At 36.3% G+C, this 23,479-nt stretch overlaps 2 protein-coding genes across 2 annotated transcripts; both read left to right on the top strand.

The window, feature by feature from the left end:
- Positions 1–7,607: 7,607 nt before the first annotated feature.
- Positions 7,608–8,642, top strand: LOC101399016 (olfactory receptor 13C3). Its single transcript, XM_004423279.3, has one exon. The coding sequence runs from the start codon at positions 7,689–7,691 to the stop codon at positions 8,640–8,642; it is 954 nt and encodes a 317-aa protein (XP_004423336.1). The 5' UTR covers positions 7,608–7,688.
- Positions 8,643–20,543: 11,901 nt separating this feature from the next.
- LOC101400424 (olfactory receptor 13C4) lies at positions 20,544–21,584 on the top strand. Its single transcript, XM_014782383.1, has one exon. It carries the CDS (start codon positions 20,628–20,630, stop codon positions 21,582–21,584), a length of 957 nt encoding a protein of 318 aa, XP_014637869.2. The 5' UTR covers positions 20,544–20,627.
- The last annotated feature ends 1,895 nt before the right edge of the window (positions 21,585–23,479 follow it).

Genomic DNA, 23,479 nt, shown 5'->3' on the forward strand with positions numbered 1-23,479 from the left:
CTCATACAACCTCCCAAAACTGAATCAGGAAGAAATAGAGATTCTGAATAGACCAATCACAAGTAAAGAGATTGAAACAGTAATCAAAAACCTCCAAAAAATTAAAAGTCCAGGACCAGATGATTTCTCAGGGTAATTCTACCAAACATTCAAAGAAGATTTAATACTTATCCTTCTCAAACTATTCCAAAAAATTGAAGAAGATGGAACATTTCTTAACTCATTCTATGAAGACAGCATCACCTGATCCCAAAACCAGACAAGGACAATACAAAGAAGGAAAATTACAGGCCAATATCGCTGATGAAGATAGATGAAAATATCCTCAACAACATATTAGCAAACCGAATACAGCTATACATTAAAAGGATCATGGACCATGATCAAATGTGATTTATACCAGGGAACACAATGATGGTTCAACATCCACAAATCAATCAATATGACACACCACATTAACAAAATGAGGAATAAAAACCACATGATCATCTCTATAGATGAGGAGAAAGAATTTGACAAGATCCAACATCCTTTGTGATAAAAACTCGCAACAAAATGGGTATGGAAGGAAATTACCTCAACATAATAAAGGCCATATATGACAAACCCACAGCCAATATCATACTCAATGGGGAAAAACTGAAAGCCATCCCTCTGACAACAGGAACAAGACAAGGGTGCCCACTCTTGCCAGTCTTATTCAACATAGTACTGGAGGTTTTGGCCAGAGCAATTAGGCAAGAAAAAGAAATAAAAGGTATCCAAATTGGAAATGAAGAAGTGAAGCTCTCGCTGTTTGCAGACAACATGATTCTATTTATAGAAAACCCTACAGAATCCATTGGAAAACTGTTAGAAATAATCAACAACTACTGCAAAGTTGCAGGGTACAAAATCAACTTACTAAAGATCAGTTGCATTTCTATACTCTAATAATGAACTAACAGAAAGAGAACTCAAGAATACAATCCCATTTACAATCGCAACAAATAAAATAAAATATCTAGGAATAAATTTAACCAAGGAGATGAAAGACCTATACACTGAATACAGTAAGAACTATTGAAAGTAATCAAAGATGACATAAAGAAATGGAATGAGAAACAGAGAAAGCTGACATCGCTTTCTCTGTTTCATTAATTTCCACTCTGATCTTTGTTATTTCCTTCCTACTGCTAACTTTGGGCCTTCTTTGTTCTTCTTTTTCTTATTCCTTGAGGTGTAAAGTTAGGTTATTTGAGATCTTTCTTTTTTCTTAATATGTGCATTTATCACTATAAACTTCCCTCTAAGAACTGTTCTTTAGCATCCCATATATTTTGGTATGTTGTGTTTCCATTTTCATTTGTTTCAAGATATTTTTTTATTTCCCTTTTGATTTTTTCTTTGACCATTTGGTTGTTCATGAGTGTGTTGTTTAGTTTCCACATGTTTGTAAATTATCCAGCTTTCCTCTTGTTTTTTTTTTTTTTTTGATGAGGAAGATCAGCCCTGAGCTAACATCCGTGCTAATCCTCCTCTTTTTGCTGAGGAAAACCAGCCCTGAGCTAACACCTATTGCCAATCCTCCTCCTTTATTTTCCCCCAAAGCTCCAGTAGATAGTTGTATGTCGTAGTTGTACATCCTTCCAGTTGCTGTATGTGGGATGCGGCCTCAGCATGGCTGGAGAAGCGGTGCGTCGGTGTGTACCCGGGATCTGAACCCGGGCCGCCAGTAACGGAGCGTGCGCACTTAACCGCTAAGCCACGGGGCCGGCCCTCCTCTTGTTTTTGATTTCTGGTTTCATACCATTGTGGTCAGAAAAGATACTTAGTATGACTTTAATCCTCTCAAATATGCTAATACTTGTTTTGTGGTCTATCATATGATCTATTCTGGAGAATGTTCTGTGTGCGCTTGAGAAGAATGTGTATTCCAATGCTCTTGGATGGAGTGTTCTATATATGTCTAATAGGTTCATTTGGTTGAAAGTACGGTTTGAGTCCAATGTTTCCTTGTTGATTTTCTGTCTGGATGATCTATCCATTGCTGAAAGTGGGGTATAAAAATCCCCTACTATTATTTTGTTATTGTCTATTTCTCCCTTCAGCTATGTTAGTATTTACAGAATATATTTAGATGCTCTGATATTGGGTGCATATATATTTATAATTGTTATATTTTTTGATGAGTTGACCCCTTTATCATTATATAATGGCCTTCTTTGTCTCCCTTGCCAGTTTTTGTCTTAAAGTCTATTTTGTCTAATATAAGTACAGCTACCCCTACTTTTGGTTTACACTTGCCTGGAATATCTTTTTCCATCCCTTTACTTTCAGCCTACACGTGTCCTTAAACCTGAAGCGAGTCTCTTGTAGGCAGGATATAGTTGAGTCTTGTTTTTTTATCCACCCAGCCACTCTGTGCCTTTTGACTGGAGAATTCAATCCATTTATATTTAGAGTAATTATTGATACATAAAGACTTACTAATGCCATCTTATAAATTACTTTATGGTTGTTTTGTAATTCCATTGTTTCTTTTTCCCTCTCTTGATGCTTACCTTTGTGGATTGGTGCTTTTCCCTGGTGGTACACTATGATTTTCTTTATCTTTTGTAAATGTGCTATAGGTTTTTGTTTTGTGGTTACCATGCTGTTACATAAAACATCTGATAGATATAATAGTCTATTTTAAGCTGATAGCAACTTAACTTCAATTGCATACAAAAAAATCTATGCTTTTACTCTCTCCCTTTTTAATGTGACAATTTACCTCTATTTATATTTTGTATTCCTTAACAAATTATAGCAGCTATAGTTGTTTTTAATAGTCTTTTCCTTTAACCTTTACAGTATAGTTAAATATTTAACACACCATCCTATTACAGAATTAGAGTTTTACAATCTGACTATGTATTTACTGTTACCAGTGTGTTGTATATTTTTGCATGTTTTCAAGTCACTAATTAGTGTCCTTTTATTTCAGCTTGAATTCCTTTCAGCATTTTCTGTAAAGTGGGTCTTGTGGTGATGAATTCCCTTAGCTTTTCTTTATCTAGGAAATTCTTTATTTCTCTTTTATTTCTGAAGGATAACTTTGCTGAATCTTAGTGTTAATATCTACAACATAGCTCAATAAATTTTCCTAACATATTTTGATTCATTAGTATGTTATCTACCTATCTGAATTCATGCCCCAAACTTTTGCAGCCTTAAACATATGAATTCACTTTTGCCCTGTAAATTTATTTATTTTATTGCTATCTGTACAACTTTTCATTCCCAAAAAAGTTGGCAATGGAATCCTGCGTGAAATTAACTCACCTAAAAGAATGAAATTAAAGTAAGCTGTATTTAATTTACAGCAAATACATGTTTCATTTAATTTATAATATCTAGGTCCTTTTTCAATTCTAGCATTTCATTTTGGTAATTATCATTTGAATTAGTAATTTCTTACTTTGAATTAACTTTACATTGGTAAACATATTTTGAACTTAAAAAGCTCTTGCATTTCTTAAAGTTTGTCTGATGAACATTTGCCCGTTTCCAAAAGTTACATTAGTAGGAGAATGTCATTTCATTTTTGAGCTTTGTATTCCCAACACCAATCCTAATTGGGTCTGTGGGACACTGTCCCTAACACACCAGCAGTTTCTCCATTCCGCAGATCTCTCATTCCAACTTTAAATTGCTTTGGGAATTGGGGGACAGTTACAACAAGTGTTGCATAACGAATACGTACTCTTCCACATCTGTGGAATCTGGCATTGTTTGTTGAACCTGACTTTAATTCAGCATGCTGACATAAATTCCAAGGAGAAAGTAACTGGTTCTTCTAGGAAATGGAAATAATTTACCAGTATGAGGGTAAGTCCTAAATATCATGAAACTGTACCTTTTCAATCTATAGATGAAGCTATTATTCAATATGCATTTATAATGTGAATAACCTGATGCAATACAGGTACCAATTTATTATCACCAAAATACAGCTATGAATCATTGTTATTATTATTTCATTATTATTTGTATAATGTCTGTTAATCCTTAAAGTAATTCCATATGCTATCACATTATTTCTGACAATATCCCTGCAAGAAAAGTAAAGCAGGTATTTTTATCAGTATTTTACAAATGATAAAACCGAGGCTATAAATTAAAAGCATAGAACCCCAGTCAAAAGACTTTGATTTTGGTCTGAGGCACTTTTCCACCATGCTAACCCCATGTTATCTATATTTTAATGAGTATTAGGTGATCCTCTACACTTAGAGTGTATAAATTGGTAATTATCTGTATAAGATGGCAGCTTATTAGTACTGACTGAAAGATACTTAAAAAAAATATAGCCTTCTTCAAAATAACAAATGTGATGTATTAAAATTTTCCTGATCATTAGTCCACAAACACTGCACAGGGAAATTTCTTAAGAGTTTAGAAAGTAACCCTTCACCTATTCAGTCAAAACTCATCTATTATGTGCAGCTGGTGTTGGACTTAGGTGTTAGAGGGATGAGCAAGACAGACAAGCTCCTTCCCACATGTCTCTTGTTACCTCACAATATCTCAAGATAACCAGTTTAAAGTGCTTGGAGCAGAAGTAAACCTAAGGTAGCGAGACAAGTCTGGCTCAAGGTGAGTTTGAATTAGTGAGGGGATTCCTACCTAGGAGAGAAAGGCTTGGAGCAGGTGGCAGGGAGAAGCAGTTTAGGCAGCTTCACAGGCATTGTCATTACAGTTGTCTGGAAAAGGAAGCCAACAGACTCTCCATGCCTGGACCCAAAGGTCCTGGCCTGGAACACCTCTGAGTGTCCTGGTAAGTAATGTCTTGCTGTCTTCTTCCCTTTGCATTAATAACTGAGCTGATCACAGTGCTCATGTCCCTTATCCAATGCATCCTCTGACCAATTTCTGAGCCCCATTTGGGAAGAATTTTTATTTTTCATAAGAAGTAGTATAGAATAAGTGTAGAATGATTGCCCCTTTCTTCTGAGCACAGTTGAATGAATGTAGTGAATTTGTCTCCGTGACCCCAATTTTTCTATGGTTCTCGATGACCATTCCCTATTGTTGACATAAGATTTCTGTGCAAATTTTAATGCTACCAGTTAGGTATGGTAGTATAATAAAGAGAAGGGCTTTGGATCTTTCCTCTGACCATTGTTAGCCATGCGACCCCAGCCAAGTGAACTAATTTCAAGCCCAAAATATGGCACATAGGATCCTAAAATAAGAATTGGCTACATAAATGAAACAACAATCTCTCTCTCTCTCTTTCTCTTTCTTCTTTAAAGGAAGTTCTGGCATTAAGCTAAATAAATAAACATTAACAATCTCTTTTGGGCTAATTTTTTTCATCTGTAAAATTGAGATTTTATATTCCTTTCTCTTTCTCTTCAAAGTTGAAATATTCCTATTGTGTATTCTTAGCTAAATTTTTCCTGTAGTGAGAATCTCTCTGTCGAGTTGGACTTCTGACTCTAAGTAATATTTGTTCTACTGTAATTTTCCCAACTGCTATCACACGGCAAACTAAGTGGCAGAGTGGGGGAAGAGTGGGTGGGCTGAAATTCTCAAACCTATTAGCCCATATGAGGCCTAAACTGGTGATTCTGACCAATGTCAAATCTGGTGGTGATTACGGAAAGATCAATTTTCACATCTAGCCAGAAATTAGTGACAACCACATTAATCTAAATAGCTAAAATCCTTAATTCCTGCTCCAAAATCTCGTAAAATCATATAGTATGATGTCATGTTTGGAGGTACTAATTATCACAGAGTCTAAGCACTCACCCTTGCTCTGTGCTTTCTAATGATGGATCCTTCCCACCAAAAGAAGTGCCAAATTCTCTGCCTAACTTTAGAGCCTTTCCATGCACCTGCCATACTTTCCTTCCCAGGTGTGCTTGCCATTACTCCACAGAAACACCCTTGTCCAAAAAAGATGCACTGCCAATTTGTTTACTCCTAACTTTGGCTCAACTTCTCACTTTTGGGATGCTCCACTTCCCCTCTTTTCTTCCAAACCTGACTAGTTCTTTCCACGTTTCCAGATCTGGCCTAAGTCTAAAACTCTTCCTGAATGCTCCCTTGCTTGATTTATTTCTCATAAACTTCTTCCTTCTGGGAAAATCTATAATTTTAACCCAAGCTACATAATGTAATTATAATTATATTTATACATTGTATTATAGTATATTTTCATATTTACTTTTCCTATATCCCTAACTGAATTGTGAGCTTTGTAATGGCAGATACTTTACATTATTCTTTTATTTATACTTACCGTGCTCGGAATATGACTGGGTTCAAGGTAAGATGTCAGTAATATTCTAAAACTATTGTAGTAGTCTGGCACAAGTTTAACCTGCTTTTTTCAAAAATATGTCCTTTAATAATATTTTTTTCTTAAGCATATTTAACAATATGATATGAATATGGACCTTTCTGTAAAATAAAAAGTATGTTCTTGACATTTTCCAGGTTGGCATGCCAATCCATAATAAGGTAAAAGAAAATCTATTTGGATCAGAAAAATCTGAACTATCTGCCAGTACAGCGTACATTAAAGCCTTCCTACTCCAAGTGCTTTCAAGACCTGTTTCATACGTATCACCTGGGCACTTATGAGAAATGCAGAACCTCAAGAGCTGCCCTGAACACTAAAACAGAATCTAAAGTTTTTTAGGATACCCAGATGACTCATATGCAAAGGAAAAATAGTGAAGCTGTGAATTAGACTTGATCTGAGCTTTGAGCTCCATTTTATTATTTACTTAACCTTGGACAAGTTTCATCTTTTATATTTGAAAAAATGAGGATAATATAAAGAATGATTATATTTTGTAAAGCATAAACTGTTGCATATGCACACATGTATACACAGTTATATAATATATTTAAACATTATTACTATTTTCTTAGGTTGATTTAAACGAGTAAATTATCAAGATACACTCCGAAGCTAAAAGAATAAAGATAAGTGAAGAAGAATAAAATAAGTGAAAAGACTAATGTTCTCCAAAGATTGTATGGAACATTCACGTGAAGCTGATCTATGCAATGGTCTTGTCAGAGGAACAGTCACACAAAATGCTAAGGGGGCTGGAATATGAGCTCAACAACTAACTACGTTTAAACAGATGTTAAATTTCAGTTTATGCTATTCAATTTATTACTAGTAAATGTCTATGAAATACACAGTTAAACTGACTGATATAAAGTATGCAGTATCAGGCATAGAAAGAAATATGCACCAAAGATATCAAAATTGCTGTGAAATTTTGACCATCCTTGTTAATTGCTGAATCTAATTTTCAGTCCATGTTGAGTAGTCTTTTGCCATCTCTACTGCTTGCTTCCTGGGTCAGATGAAGAAGTCAGTCTTATAGCTGGTAATTAGGAGTTTTAGAAACCTTAACCCAGGAACATGTCCTCAACAGCAGGAAAGGTTACTTCTGTCTGGTCATAGGTGGATCTTCACATATTAGCAAAGAACATAGGTACTTTCGTCATTCCCAATTTCATTGTATTCTAGTCACACACATTGTTGAAGATAACTGGATGTCAGTGCTTCAAGCAAACACTCCTGATACTACACTCTAAAAAAATGAATTGTTCAGGTAATTTGTAACATTTATTTCTTGGCAGTGAATATATTTTATATCAGATCTTTCTTTGGCAACCTGAAAGCAGATGACATGGATAAAATTAACCAAACATTTGTATTAGAATTTCTTCTTCTGGGTCTTTCTGGATACCCAAAGATTGAGATCATTTACTTTGTTCTAATTTTAGTTATGTATCTACTGATTCTAACTGGCAATGGTGTTCTGATCATAGCAAGCATCTTTGATTCCCGTCTTCACACTCCCATGTACTTGTTCCTGGGCAACCTCTCTTTCCTGGATATCTGCTATACAACTTCCTCTGTTCCCTCAACTTTGGAGAGCTTAATTTCAAAGAAAAGGAACATTTCCTTCTCTGGATGTGCAGTGCAGATGTTCTTTGGGTTTGCAATGGGGTCAACAGAGTGTTTCCTCCTTGGTATGATGGCTTTGGATCGCTATGTGGCCATCTGTAACCCTCTGAGATACCCCATCATCATGAGCAAGGTGGTGTGCATACTGATGGCTTCTGTGTCATGGCTCTCTGGTGGAATCAACTCAATTGTGCAAACATCTCTTGCCATGCGATTGCCTTTCTGTGAGAATAATATTATCAATCATTTCACATGTGAAATATTAGCTGTCCTCAAGCTAGCTTGTGCCGATATATCCCTCAATACTGTCACCATGGTGATATCAAATATGGCTTTCCTAGTTCTTCCACTGCTGGTCATTTTTTTCTCCTACATGTTCATCCTCCTCACCATCTTGAGAATGAACTCAGCCACAGGCAGACGCAAGGCCTTTTCCACCTGCTCAGCACATCTGACAGTGGTAATCATATTTTATGGTACCATCTTCTTTATGTATGCTAAACCCAGGTCTCAAGACCTCCTTGGGGAAGACAAGTTTCAAACTTCAGACAAGCTCATTTCTCTGTTTTATGGGGTAGTGACCCCCATGCTAAATCCTGTAATCTATAGCTTGAGGAATAAGGATGTAAAAACTGCTGTAAAATATCTGCTGAACCGAAAACCTGTTCAATAAGTATTTCCTATTCAGAAAGTATAAATTTTTGTGTAACAAGTACAAAGATGGACTCACAGATAAATCAGAAGAACATTCATTGGGGAAACCGTGGTTAAGGGCAGATGTTTTTTTCCTCCCGTTCACTAGCCCTACTCAGCTAGAATTATTGAGAACAATAGTTGGTTATAAACTCAGCTTCCAACCTATCCCGATCCAGATCTCACAAGCACAATGAATTCCATTAGAATCTCATTCCTGGCGATATCTGAAATGAGTGTTTCTGGTGTATTATGTGGAAACGTAGTAGAAAACAATCACACATAGCTTTGGAAATAGAGAGACAAGAGTATAAAATCTGCAATCCCACAAACTACCTAAATGACATTGGATAGACTATTCTTTGTAAGCCATAGTTACCTTAACTTGTAATAAAGAAATTAAAAAAAAAAAAAGTCCCAATATCGCTTAAAGTTTCAATAAATTGGAGAAAGCACCTAGCATAGAAGCAGCTTCACAGTGTCCTAGAACTTCAGAATTGAAGCTAAGACTTTAAATTGAAGAGTAAAAGTTACTACTGAGCGCCTCTTTTACCTTAAGCTAATAATTACGAGAGCTAGCTATCTGCCCCAAAAGTCACTCTGTTAATTTAAATCACACCCTCCTTGCCCCTCCCCTCATATCTGTATAAAGAGAAGTTCAGGCCAGGAGAAGAAATAATCAAGGGAGTGTTCTACCGATGGAGAGTGTGCAATGAGTGGTGGGAGGTGGTCTCTGTGGAAGAATGGGAAAGTTGTTTATTTCAACCCAAGGCAAGCAAGTGGCACTGCAAAAGAGCCTCTTAAGGTTTTGAGTGCCTGCAAAGAAAGAGAGTCTGGCTTCTGGCTTGATGAGTGGAGGCCTGCTGAGCTCTCAAGGCTGCAGACTAGCAGAGGAGCTAGTCTAGAAGAGGGAGGGAGGGAGGAGGGTATTCTATGTCAAAAATAACTAAAAACGTTTCAAATCTGCCTGAGGTGTTCTTACAGACTCAGAAAGTGATAAAAACAGTGATTTGGGAAATAAAGTCAGTTCTTGTCATTCTCCAATGAGCTGAAACTCCTCGGTAAATCTATTATAGTTTTTTTCTTTTTCTGTAGATTCCTTGGCTAGAAGGCCAACACTGAGCACAGGGTATCCTTGGGCTGCACCATCCAGCTTTCTTGTAGTCTCTTGGCCCATTATGGTAGCTGGGCTTTAATTTCATTTTCCTACTCAAGTTTCCTGTTTCCTATTTGACTTAGAACCACAACATGACCCTGTCATTCTCTGCCAATCCACTTCTTTCAGATTGACTCAGGTTTCTACTTAAATGATCTGGTCACTAAATTCTGCTATCTGCCACCGTCCCACCGGAGTTGGAGTCTTGTCCCTGCAGAAAGCCTCCAACTGCTGTTCTGTCTCCTCTGGGTTGGATCACATTGGCATTGATTTTGGTTCTATTCAGAAAGGTGTGTACCAGACCATGTGGGTGATGGCTTTTGAAATTCTAGCACTTCTCCTCCTCCCTCCTCACTAGAGGCCTTACATTTGTAGCTTATCCTTGTTTAATTCTTTTTAACTTTTGATCTATGACAACAAAGTTTTAGGCATATAAAAATATTATTTATATTGTTTTAATCAACTCCTTAGCACCTTAATTTTTAATTTTTCCCCACAATAGTAAGAATGTCAGCATCTTATATGCAGGCTTATATCAAGTTGAAGTCTTCACTGCTAAAATATTCCATAGGTTTATAAAAGTGAGTGCAATAGGGCTTTGATATAAAGAAGCGTGTTCGTGTTAATGTTCAAAAAATTAACAGATTTGATAATAAAATGCCATCTCTGGAAAATCAGGAAATCTACAAAAGATTGTTAGGTATATTATTTTCTGATTAATAAATAAATAGTTTTAAAATTCAAAACAATATCAATAAGTGTAAAAAATGTTGTTGTCACTATGGTCGCCTCCCAAAGATATTAATTTAAATATTTCTTTTGGTAAATAGGAGTCATACATTCATGTTATTATTTTGATTTGTCACAATGTACTATGACCACTTGAGTTTAAAGTTTTTGTTTTTTGTTTTTATTTTTTGATGTATAACACCTATGGTTTCACGGGATAAATTTTAAGAAATGAAGTTAATAGGGCAAGTGATATGAACTTTCTCAATTTCTAACTAAGCTACCCTGAGAAAGGTCATATGACCCTCCCTAAATACCATTATAAGAGTTTCCCCAAAATGTTTACAGGTGTTTTTACATACATACATACACACACATTTATCTCTCTATCTGTATATACATACACATTTGTATATATTTTTTCTTTAAAACATAGTTTTGGAAATTTTCATTTGCAAACATTTAACAAAAGAGTGAGAGTAATATTTAATAAATTCCCATGTACCAATCACATGGCTTAAATAATTACCAACACATGATCCACTTTCTTCCTCCAGATTATTTTGAAGCAAATCCCGGACATAATTACAGCGTTTTATCTACTTTATCTATCTATCTATCTATCTATCTATCTATCTATCTATCTAGATATAATGTGTAGACATGCACGAAGTGGCAAAAATAGATTATAGATGTAATGTGTAGACCTACACTAAGTGGCAAAAGTCCATGTGTCACCATTCACATTGCTTATGAGAATATACTTTGTGGGGTACATAAACTATGATACGAGTGACGCTTTCTTCAGTTAAGCAGTAGGAGAGTACTGGTGAGGACCATGAGCAACAAAAAAGGCACGTGAACCATGTAAAAGACATTATTTCTCACTCCAGTGGATTGTTGCCATGAGATAATGCAGGCTGTGTATTAACTAATTTTCTAAACTTTGAGGGAGGCCAGATTTTAAGATTAAACATTGCAGCACTTACCCAGGGTTGGATAGTTTAAAGAACACAAGGCTTCAGAGTGTATACTCATGTAAGGCTAAAGCCTTTCTATAGAAGTATAGAATATGGTCCTGCTGGAGGAAGGAATTTCAGGCCAAAAAGGAGAATTCTGAAACTTCACTGGTACCTCCCAGGCCAATTTGAGCAACTGTCTCTTAGAACATTTTAGTCCATGTTGGTGTATATACCCAACATATTGCCGTTAACTGCTTATTGAGTTTGAGTACATATTTTAGACCCAAAATGTTGATTTCCCCATGATACTATCATAGAGATAGTAGTAACCTCCAAATATGCTTCAGTTAGAGTATGCCAAAGAGCTGCCCATAGGCTCCCTTTATATCAGCAATCACTTTCCTTTCTTTCCACTTTTCATTAGTTTTTACCCAGATTATCCTCCTTGGGGTAGGACTGTTAGATTCAGCTCGAGGACTGACCCATAAAGCTAGCAGCAATTTAAATATGGTCAATGATTCCCGCCTTATCAAGGTCATCATATAGACTAGGGTTGGATAAGTACAAGCATATAGGCTTGCCTCATCGACCAGGAAAGAGAGAGACACAAACCATTCATCCCATTTAGAAAAAGGTAAAAGGAGGAATGGTCTATGTTATCCTCCTTTTAGGAATATGTGCAGTAATGTTTAGACATATTGTCATCGTGTCATGTTCAGCAATTTATCCTTCCTCTAGAACTCATAAATGCAACCCATGTCCCACCAATACAGGATCAAATCACGGAATGAAAAGAAAAATTTTTAGAAATATAGAAGAAGTGTCTATGGGTTCCTGTATCACTCCCACCATTTTATTCATATCTTCCCTCCAAATATCTCAACAATATATCCAATGGTGATCTTCCTTTAATTCCATGTATATTGTTTTAACACACATTCATTAAGTCCTCAAAACCATCCTTTTAGTCTCTTATCACCCTGCAGTTTTGTAAGTAGGGATTACAATAGTCCATTCCAATTTTTATTAGTCCACATTTTGCGGGTGAGAATGTATATGATGTCTAATGCTTTGTAACTTCGTGAATTTCACTTGGAGTGTCTTAATTAGATGATAAACATCCAAATTAAATAATACTCTTGCTCTAGGCCTTAAATAGTGGTAGGAGTATTTGCTTCATTTGCCAGGTATGCAAATCCAAATCCAGAATGAATGTCTCTCAGTCAAGACTCGTTATTTATCCAGAAATAAGGGTAATGGGCCAGTGTAATCCACTTGCCTGCTATGACTTCTCCTGGATCCTTTCAGTAGGTAACTCAGAACTGCTGTTAGTCTCAGACTTTTCTGCTGACAGCATAACAATTGTGAGATACATTTCTAGCTACTGAGAGACACAGTGAGATGCATATTTTTTGCACATGTTGTTGCATTGCTTGAATGCTTCCATGCCCTCTCATCTCATGCCCCCAAGAGGCCACTTCCACAAAGAGAATAAAGGCTCCCATCTGTTGTTTCTAGTCCTTTTATGAATTCATAAGGAAAATTTTATGATAGCCATAGATATTTCTAACTTTGGTTATCCCTCTTCAAGTCCATAAAGTGTTCCATAACATACCTCCCCATATAGGAATCCTATTATCTTCCAGTCATGTAAAGCCTATGTTTTCAGACTGTATTACTAGCCCATTAGCTGCTGTCTGAGAATCAGTGAAAAGTCATACCATATCATTATTCTCATTACCTGGTTCCTCTGAAGAGTGAGGAAGAATGTTTTTTCATTCATCGTAATTAAATACTAACAGTGACTTTGTGACTTTGGAACATTGGTTCATCACTTTTACCTCAGTTTATTTATCTATAGAAAGGGAAGTCTAACTAAATGATTTTTTACAGAGTTTTCCAGCTCTAAACTTCTATGATCTTGCAATATAAAAACAACTCCAACATATTTCTATTTGAATTTTAATGTACACATGGTATAGTTTGTGGCGTGTGTGCGTGCAAGTCTGTGTGTTTGTGTGTATGTGCATGCGTAAATACTGCTCTTTCTTTCTTAAGTAAATTTTTATTTCTCAGAATCCAAATATTTTATTTAAAATTTTTTTCAGCTTTATTATGTTATGATTGACATATAAAAATTGTATGTATTTAGGTTGTACAACATGATTTTTATGATGTATAACATGATTTAATATACATATACATTGTAAAATGATTACCACAGTCAAGTTAATTTACACATCCATCACCTCACATAGTTACCTTTGTGTGTGTGGTGAGAGCACTTAAGATCTACTCTTTTAGCAAATTTCAAGAACACAACAGAGTATTACTAACTATAATCACCATGCTGTACATTAGATCTTCAGAACTTATTCATCTTGTAACTGAAAGTTTGTACCTTTTGACCAATATCTCCCCATTTCCCCTACTGCCCAACTTTGGCAACCACCATTCTACTCCCTGGTCTTATCAGTTAGAATTTTTTTTTAGATTCCATGTATAAGTGAGATCATGCAGTATTTGTCTTTCTGTGTCTGACTTATTTCACTTAGCATAGTTTTTTCCAGGTTTACCCATGTTGTCACAAATACAAGATTTCTTTCTTTCTATAGCTGCATAATATTCCATTATATATATATATATAATTATATATTTAGGTTGTACAACATGATTATATATATATATATATCACTATATACATGTATCATTCCATTATATATGTATATACATCACATTTTTTTTTCATCCATTCATCTATCAACAGACATTTAGATTGTTTCCATATCTTTCCTATTCTGAATAATACTGCAGTGAACATGGGAGTGCAGATATCTCTTTGAGATACTGATTTCATTTCCTTTGGATGTATACCCAGAAGTGGGATTGCTGAATCATAAAGTAGTTATATTTTTAATTTTGGGGGTAACATACATATTGTTTACCATAATGGCTGTACCAATTACATACATACCAACAGTGTACAAGGGTTCCCTTTTCTCTACATCCTCACCAACACTTGTTATGACTTCTCTTTTTTATAATAGCCATCCTAACAGGTAGGGGGTGATCTCATTGTGGTTTTGATTTGCATTTCCCTGATGATTAGTGCAGTCGAACACCTTTTCACTACTTGTTGGTCATTTGTACATCTTTCTTAGAGTAATGTCTATTCAATTCCTGTGTTGCTTCTTTTTTTTTTTGCTACTGAGTTGTATGAGTTTCTTATAGATTTTGAATATTAACTCCTTATCACATAAATAGTTTGCAAATTTTCTCCCTTTCCATAGGTTGCCTTTTCATTTTTTTGATGGTTCCCTTACTGCGCAGAAGCGTTTGAGTTTGATGTAGTCCTACTTATTAATTTTTTACGCTTCTATTGCTTGTGCTTTTGGTGTCATATACATAAACTCATTGCAAAGACCAATGTCAAGAAAATTTTCCCCTAAGTTTTCTTTTAGGAGTTTTATGGTGTCAGGTCTTACCTATAAATCTTTAATCCATTTCAAGTTAATTTTTGTGTGTGGTGTAAGATAAGGGTTTAATTTCATTTTTTTGCATACAGATATCTAGTTTTTCCACCACCATTTATTAAAGAGACTATCTTTTCCCCATTGAGTATTCTTGTTGCCTTTATGGAAGATTAGTTGACTATATATACCTGGGTTTATTTCTGGGCTACTTATTGTATTCCATTGTCTATGTGTCTGTTTTTATGTGAGTACAATACTATTTAGATTAAGTCTTTGTAATATAGTTTGAAATCAGGAAGTGTGATACCTCTAGCTTTGTTCTTCTTTCTCAAGATTGCTTTGTCTATTTGGGGTCCTTTGTTGTCCTATGAATTTTAGATTGCTTTTTCTATTGCTGTGAAAAAACCATTGGAATTTTTATAGAGATTGCATTGACTCTGTAGATCACTTTGAGTGGTATGGGCATTTTAAAATATTAATTCTTCTAATCCATGAACATGGAATATCTTTCCATTTATTTCTGTCTTTTTCAATTTTTTTAATCAATGTCTTATAGTTTCCAGTGTACAGATCTTTCACCTCCTTGGTTAAATTTATTCCTAAGTATTTTATTCTTTTTGATGCTGTTGTAAATGAGATTTTTTTCTTAATTTCTCTTTCCAGTAGTTCTGCTTAAGTGTCTAGAGATGCAACTGATTTTTGTATATTGATTTGGTATCCTGAAACTTTACTGAATTAGTTTATTAGTTTAACAGTTTTTATGGTGGAATCTTCAGGGTTATCTATATATAAGATCATATTATCCACAAACAGGGATAATTTAACTTCTTTTCCAGCAGATGCCTTTTATTTCTTTTTCGTGCCTGAGTGCTCTGGCTAGGACTTCCAGTAGTATGTTGAATACAAGTAGCAAGAGTGTGCACCCTTGTCTTGTTTCTGATCTTAGAAGAAAAGCTTTTAGCTTTTCACTGTTGAATTTAATATTAGTTGTGGGCTTGTCATATATGGCCTTTACTATGTTGAGGTACATTCTTTCTATATCTAATTTTTTGAGAGTTTAAAGGGTATTGAATTTTGTCAAATGCTTTTTCTGCATCTATTGAGTTGCTCATATGGTTTTTAATCTTCATTCTGTTACTATGGTGTTTCACTTTTATTGATTTGCATATGTTGAACCATCTTCACATCCTAGGGATAAATCCCACTTGATTACAGTGTATGATACTTTTAATGTGCTGTTGAATTTGGTTTGCTGGTATTTTGTTGAGGACTTTTGCATCCATGTTCATCAGGGATATCAGCCCGTAGTTTTCTTTTCTTATAGTGTCCTTGTGTGGCTTTGGTATCAGGTGATGCTGTCCTCTTAAAATGAGTTTGGAAGTGTTCCCTCTTCTTCATCTTTTTGGAAGAGTTTGAGAGGGAATGGCATTAATGCTTTGTAAAACGTTTGGTGGAATTCACCATTGAAGTCATCTGGTCCTGGACTCATCTTAGTTTAGATATTTTTGATTACTGCTTTACTCTCCTTACTCATTATTAGTCTGTTCAGATTAACTTAACATAATCAAATACAGAAATTCTATTCCTCCTCTTTATTTAATTGATGTCAGGTTTTACTTATTTCTATATCATGTTTCTATTAATAAATTTCTGTGGTATTAGTTATCCTTACTACTTTTGTCTTTTAATTTATATACTAATATTAAAACTGATTACAATAGTCTGTTTTTATATTTATCTTTAAGCAGTGAAGTTTATATTTCATATACTTTCATATCCCTGGGTGGATAAGACTGACTCCAGGATCTTGGTCAACATTTCTGGTGCTGGGACAAGGGTCTGCTTCAGGGTCCACAGATGATGGGCCTATTACCAGGTACACAGATGGTGAAGTTCTCTCTGGGTCCCTGGGGGGCTCCAAGAAGTCCCTGGTCTGGTCCTTGGGTGGCCAGGATGGCTCTTAGATTGTGGCTATGAAGACCCAGAGCTGGTTTATGGTGCCCTTTCAAGATCTGCTGTCCAATGGAAGTCAAGTGCCTGTCTTCAGAGAAACAGACACGTTTGTCTCTTGGCAGGCCCCTGGTTGAGCAAGACTGATGTCTGATTGTATCTGTGAAGGGCTGGAGGTGGGTTATGGGGCTGCTTCAAGATCTATAGTCATAGCAAGTCGGCAGGTCTACCTGCAGGGACTCAGACAAGAGTGTATCTAGGCGGGTTCCTGGGCAGGTGGGGTATTCCCAGACTGAAGCTGCAAGGGACTAGAACAGAATTACAGGGCTGGTTCAGAATCTGCAATCAGACAGAGGTTGGAGGGCCTGCCTTGGGGCACAGAAGGACATTGTCTCCTGCCTGGTACCTAGACAGACAGGACTGTTGGCTAAGAGCGACTGGAGCTGGATCATGGCCACTTTAGGGTCCACAACAGGGACTGAGTTTGGTGAGCCTGTTACCTGGGGCATGAGGCAGCATGACTCCTGCCAGGTCCCTTGGCAGATGGTGCTGGCAGCAGGATTAAGGCCAAACAGGGCTGTAACCAAGCCCACAGGGGTACAGGATTGTTTCCAGGTGAGTAGTTGGTGAGTTTTCTACTTGGGAATAGGCCCGCCAGCTTAATAGACTTTCTGAAACACTTTAATTCAATAATGTGCTATCTACCTATCTGAAATCATGCCCCAAACTATCCATTCTGGACTTTTTTTTACTTTTCTGGCCTTAAACATATGAATTCACTTTTGTCCTATAAATTTATTTATTTTATTGCTTATCTGTATGTCTTTTCATTCCAAACAAGGTTGGCAATGGCATCCTGCATGAAATTAACCATTCTAAAAGAGTGAAGATAAAGTAAGCAAAAAAAAAAAACAAAAATTAAATGACAATGCAACTAATTCACAGCAAATGTCTGTTTCATTTCGTTCATAATATCTAGATCATTTTTCAATTCTCACATTTCATTTTGGTAATTATCATTTGAATTAAGATCTTCGAATTAACTTTGCTTTGGTAAAGATTTTAAACTAAAAATCTCTCACATTTCATAAGTTAATTTGGTGAACATTTACCCCTATTTCCAAAAGTTACATGGGTAGGAGAATGTCATTTCATTTTTGAGCTTTAGTTCAGGCATAATTTATTCCCAACACCAATCCTAATTGGGTCTGTGGGACACTGTCTCTAACGTACCAGAAGTTTCTCCATTCCACAGATCTCTCATTCCAACTTTAAATTGCTTTGGGAATTGTGGGACAATTACCACAACTGTTGCATAACAAATATTTACTGTTCCACGTATGTGGAATCTGGCATTGTTTGTTGAACCTGACTTTAATTCAAAATGCTGACAGAAATACTAAGGAGAAAGTAACTAGTTTTTCTAGGAGGTGAAAGTAATTCATCAATATGAAGGTAAGTCTTGAATACTATGAAACTGTACATTTTCATTCTATAATTAAACCTATTGTTAAATATGGACTTAAAATGTGAACAGCATGAGGCAATACAGCTACTAATTTATTATTATTACCAAATAGCTATGATTTATTATCATTGTTAATATCTATATAGTGCTGGTTAATCCATAAATCAGTTTCCATATGCTATCTGAATTTTTCTCAAAACAAACCTGTGAGAAAAGTAAGGCAGGTATTTTTATCACTATTTCACAAATGAGGAAACTGAGAATATATATTAGGAGAAAAGAACCTCAATCCTATAACTTTTGCTTCTAAGTCCCAAGCCCTTTTTCATTAGGCTAATCCCATGCTATATCCATTCAAGTGAGTATTAGGTGAACCTTGTGTACTTGCACTGCATAAACTGGTGGATTTCTGTATAAGATGGCCTCTTGTTAGTACTGACCGAAAGATACTTTTTTTTAAAACTAAAATCCTGCTGCAAATGAACAATTTGGGCATATTAAAATTCTCTTGAATGTGGATCCACAAATGCTGCACAGAGAAATTGCTTAAGAACCTAAAATTAGACCTTCACCTCTCCAGCCTAAGTCTGAGATTTTTCTAGAACTCTCTCTTGACTTGTTTATTCTCATGAACCTCCTGCTTCTGGGAATACTTATAATATTCACTCTGGTAACACAATGTAATTATATTCTACATCAAATTATTCCAATTGTAGTTTTATTATTTCCCTCACTGAATTGTGAACTTTTTGATGACATACATCTTGTGTTATACTTTTCCTATCTACTCAGCTTGGAACTGGAATGGGCTCAAGTTAGGCTATCAGTAATATTCTACCCATATTATAGTAGTCCAGCAAAAGTTTATCCTGCTTTTATAAAATTTCTTTTTCAATACTATTATTTTCTGAATAGTACTGAACAGTGAGATATGGCCCTGGAGTTTTCTGAAAAATGCAAAGGAAGTATGCTCTGGGTCATTTTCTAGGTTGTTAAGCTAGTCCATATAATAAAACAAAAGAAATTCTATTCGGGTCAGAAACATCTGGATAGTCTGCTGACTCCCTATGGGTAACCTAAAGCCTTGCTAGTCAAAATGCGGCCTCATCCCAGCTGCTTTGGCATACTGTGGGAGCTCATTAGAAATGCAGAATCACAGGCCCTGTCCCAGACCTAATAGAAGAGAATCTGAATTTTAACAAGATCCCTAGGTAATTTATATACATATGAAAATAACTTTTGGTGGTTTGGCCCAAAGAGCTCTAGAATTCGCTGGCAAAGATCTGAGCTTCAAGCTTTACCTTCTACTTACAGGCTGGATAACTTTGGCTACATTCTGTCTTTCATATTTGAAAAAAAAAAATAAGGATAATTATAAGATTATTTTGTCTTTTTGTAAAGTATAAAGACATACACACACATACACAACTATAGTTAAGTATTATACTGTTTTTTAGGTTCATCAAAATAAATAAATTACGAAGAATAACTCTGAAGCCACAGAATAAAACAAAGGAAGAGAGCGTATTGTTCTTCAAAGATTCTCCGTCGTATACATGCAGAGCTGGTCTACACACTGGTCTTGTAAAAGGAAATAACAAAATAATAAGAGTGGGCTGTGACTACGAGATTAACAATTAACTTTACCTTTGAGCAGATGTTAAATTACAGTGTATGTGGTTCAATTTACTATGATCAATGTCTGCTCTATAAAAACACACAATTTAACTAACTGAAAAGAGATCCGGGATGTCAGGCAGACAAATATGCATGCAAATCAAACTTGCTTTAAAATTTTGAACATTTCTGTTAAACACTGAATCAAAATTCCAATCCTTGTCAAGTTGTCTTTTCCCTTCCCCACCACTCTCACTGGACCTGACTAAATGAGGAAATCAGGTTTGTTGTCTGAACTATTCTAGGGCTTTTAGAAAACTCAACTTAGGGTGTCTTCAACAGTAGGGAAGGTTGCTTCTGAATTTGCTTCCGATCCTCAGTAGATCTTCACACATTCGACACAAGGCATAGAAACCCTCAACATCCCAGTATCATTGTATTCTGGGCACAAACACTGTTGAAGACAACAGATAACAGGAGCAGATGACAGAACTTCAAAGAAAACCCTCTATTTCACCCTAGAGCAATGCTTATTCAAGACATTTGTTACATTTGTTGCTTGGTGGTGAAACTATTTTATGTCTTCCTTTGATATCCTGAAAGCTGGGGCATGGACAGGGTAAACAAGACATTTGTGAAAGAATTCATTCTTCTGGGACTCTCTGGTTACCCAAAACTTGAGATCATTTTCTTTTCCCTAATTCTAGTGATGTATCTACTGATTCTAATTGGCAACGGTGTTCTGATCATAGCAACCATCTTTGATTCTCGTCTTCACACCCCCATGTACTTTCTCCTGGGCAACCTATCTTTCTTGGACATCTGCTATACATCTTCCTCTGTTCCCTCAACTTTGGTGAGCTTAATTTCAAAGAAAAGGAACATTTCCTTCTCTGGATGTGCAGTGCAGATGTTCTTTGGGTTTGCAATGGGGTCAACAGAGTGTTTCCTCCTTGGTATGATGGCTTTGGATCGCTATGTGGCCATCTGTAACCCTCTGAGATACCCCATCATCATGAGCAAGGTGGTGTGCATACTGATGGCTTCTGTGTCATGGCTCTCTGGTGGAATCAACTCAATTGTGCAAACATCTCTTGCCATGCGATTGCCTTTCTGTGAGAATAATATTATCAATCATTTCTTATGTGAGATATTAGCTGTCCTTAAACTAGCTTGTGCTGATATATCCCTCAACATTGTTACCCTAGCAGTGTCAAATATGGCTTTCTTGGTTCTTCCACTGCTGGTCATTTTTTTCTCCTACATGTTCATCCTCTACACCATCTTGAGAATGAACTCAGCCACAGGCAGACGCAAGGCCTTTTCCACCTGCTCAGCACATCTGACAGTGGTGATCATATTTTATGGTACCATCTTCTTTATGTATGCTAAACCCAGGTCTCAAGACCTCCTTGGGAAAGACAATTTGCAAGCTACGGAAGGGCTTGTTTCCATGTTTTATGGGGTAGTGACCCCCATGCTAAATCCTATAATCTACAGCTTGAGAAATAAGGATGTAAAAGCTGCTGTGGAATATTTGCTGAACCGGAAAGCTGTTAACCAATAAAACCAAAGGGAAATGTAGATCTTTAGTGTATAAAGAGTACAAATGGCATCACTGGACAATCATTGAAGACCTTCTTTGGGGAAAGCAAAGTTATATACAGAGATTTTTATACCTTGCCCTAACTTAGCACAGCTTAGCCATAATAACTGAGAACAGTAGTCTACTATAAACTCAGATTCTGATCCATATCTCACAAAGACAATGAATTCTTTTAGAATCTTATCCCTGGTGATATCTGAAATGAGCGTTTCTGGTGTACTGTGTGGCGACACAGTGGATAACATCATACATAAGCTTTGGAAATCGGCAGGAATATAAATTCTGCTCTATCGCAAGCTACTTAAATTAATATTGTGAAAGTTATTCATCCTTTCTAAACTGTAATTTCCTTATTTTCTAAAAGAGAGTAATTAAACACTGTTCTTGGTGTTATTATAAAGATTCAATAAGTTGCACAAAGCACCTGGCATAGTGCCAAGTTCATAGTATTTCCCTTTGTAGAAAATGTTTAGCTTAATTTTTCCTGTTGACTTAGAATTTAGGAATTGAAGTGCAGACTCCAAATGGAAGATAAAAGACACTACCTAGCAACTCTTATTATTTTAAGCTACCAGTTATTAGAGTCAGCCATCTCTCCCTTAAGTTTTCCTATTAATATCAATCACCACTCCTCCTTGCCCCTTCTCCTCATATATCTATATAAAGAAAACATCAAGAAAGGGGAAGATAGAATCAACGGAGACTTCTACGTCATGAGGAACGCTCAAAGAATGGTGAGAAGACATTCACTACTGTCCCTGTGAAAGAACGAGAAGACTGTTCTGATCCAAGCCAAGTAAGGGGATGCTGCAAAAGAGCCTCTTGAGGTTTTGGGTGCCTGCAAAGGAGAACTGATGTCTGGCTTGATGAATGGAGACTTGCTGGGCTTTTTCTCTCTAGTTTGTAGACTAAGCAGAGGAGCGACTCTAGAAGAAGGTTGGAGGATGATGGATAACTTAGGGCTGAAAATAACCAGAAATTTTTTAGTTTGCCTGAAATATTTTTCAAGCTCTGAAAGAAGGCTGAAATTAGTGACTGGAAAGAAAAAAACTATTTTATTTTTTACTCCACTGAGCTGAAACTCCTCTGTAAACATATTACAGTGTTTTTCCCTTTCTGTAGATTCTTCTGCCATGGCTGAGCACAGCATATCATTGGTCCACATCACCAGCCATTGTGACAACTGGTTTAATCCTTATTTTCCTACCTAAATTTTCTCTTTCCTGTTGGTTTTAGAGCCATAACGTAACCCCAGAACTCCTAGCTGAGAGCTATACCTCCTGCCAATCTATGTCATTGGGGTAAATCCGGACTTTGACCTAAGTGATCTGGTCACTAAAATCTTGCTGCTCATCTACTGGCTCCCCTGGGTTGTCACTGCAGGAAACCTTTAGCTGCTGGTCCTTCTCATCTGGCCTGGATTACAGTGGGTGCTGCTTTTGGTCCTAATTAATCAAGTGTGTACCAAACACTGTGGGTGAGGCTTTCTAACTTCTGCCCACCCCCACTGGGTGAGCCCTACATTTCAGTCTGATCCAGGTTTACTTCTTTGCAAACTGACCTATGCCACCAAGGTTTTAGACACATGTCTGTATGTACAAGGTCCTGCTTCTATTGTCCCAGCCAACTCCTTAGCACCTTAATTTATTTTCCACAATAGGAAGGGTGCTAGCTCTCATATGCCTGTTTATATCAGACTGAATGCTTTACTTACAAAAATTGATTAAAATTCTCCTTTCTATTGGTATATAAAACGTTAATGCAATGTTGCTTCAATTTAGACAAGTTCTGCTCATGTTGATGAAAGCTCAGAAAATTAACGTTTTTAAAACTAATCTGCCCTCCTGGGAAATTGA

The sequence above is a fragment of the Ceratotherium simum genome, chromosome 29 (genome assembly GCF_057802395.1).
Source record: "Ceratotherium simum simum isolate JZ-2026a chromosome 29, ASM5780239v1, whole genome shotgun sequence".
Classification (NCBI taxonomy): Eukaryota; Metazoa; Chordata; class Mammalia; order Perissodactyla; family Rhinocerotidae; genus Ceratotherium; species Ceratotherium simum.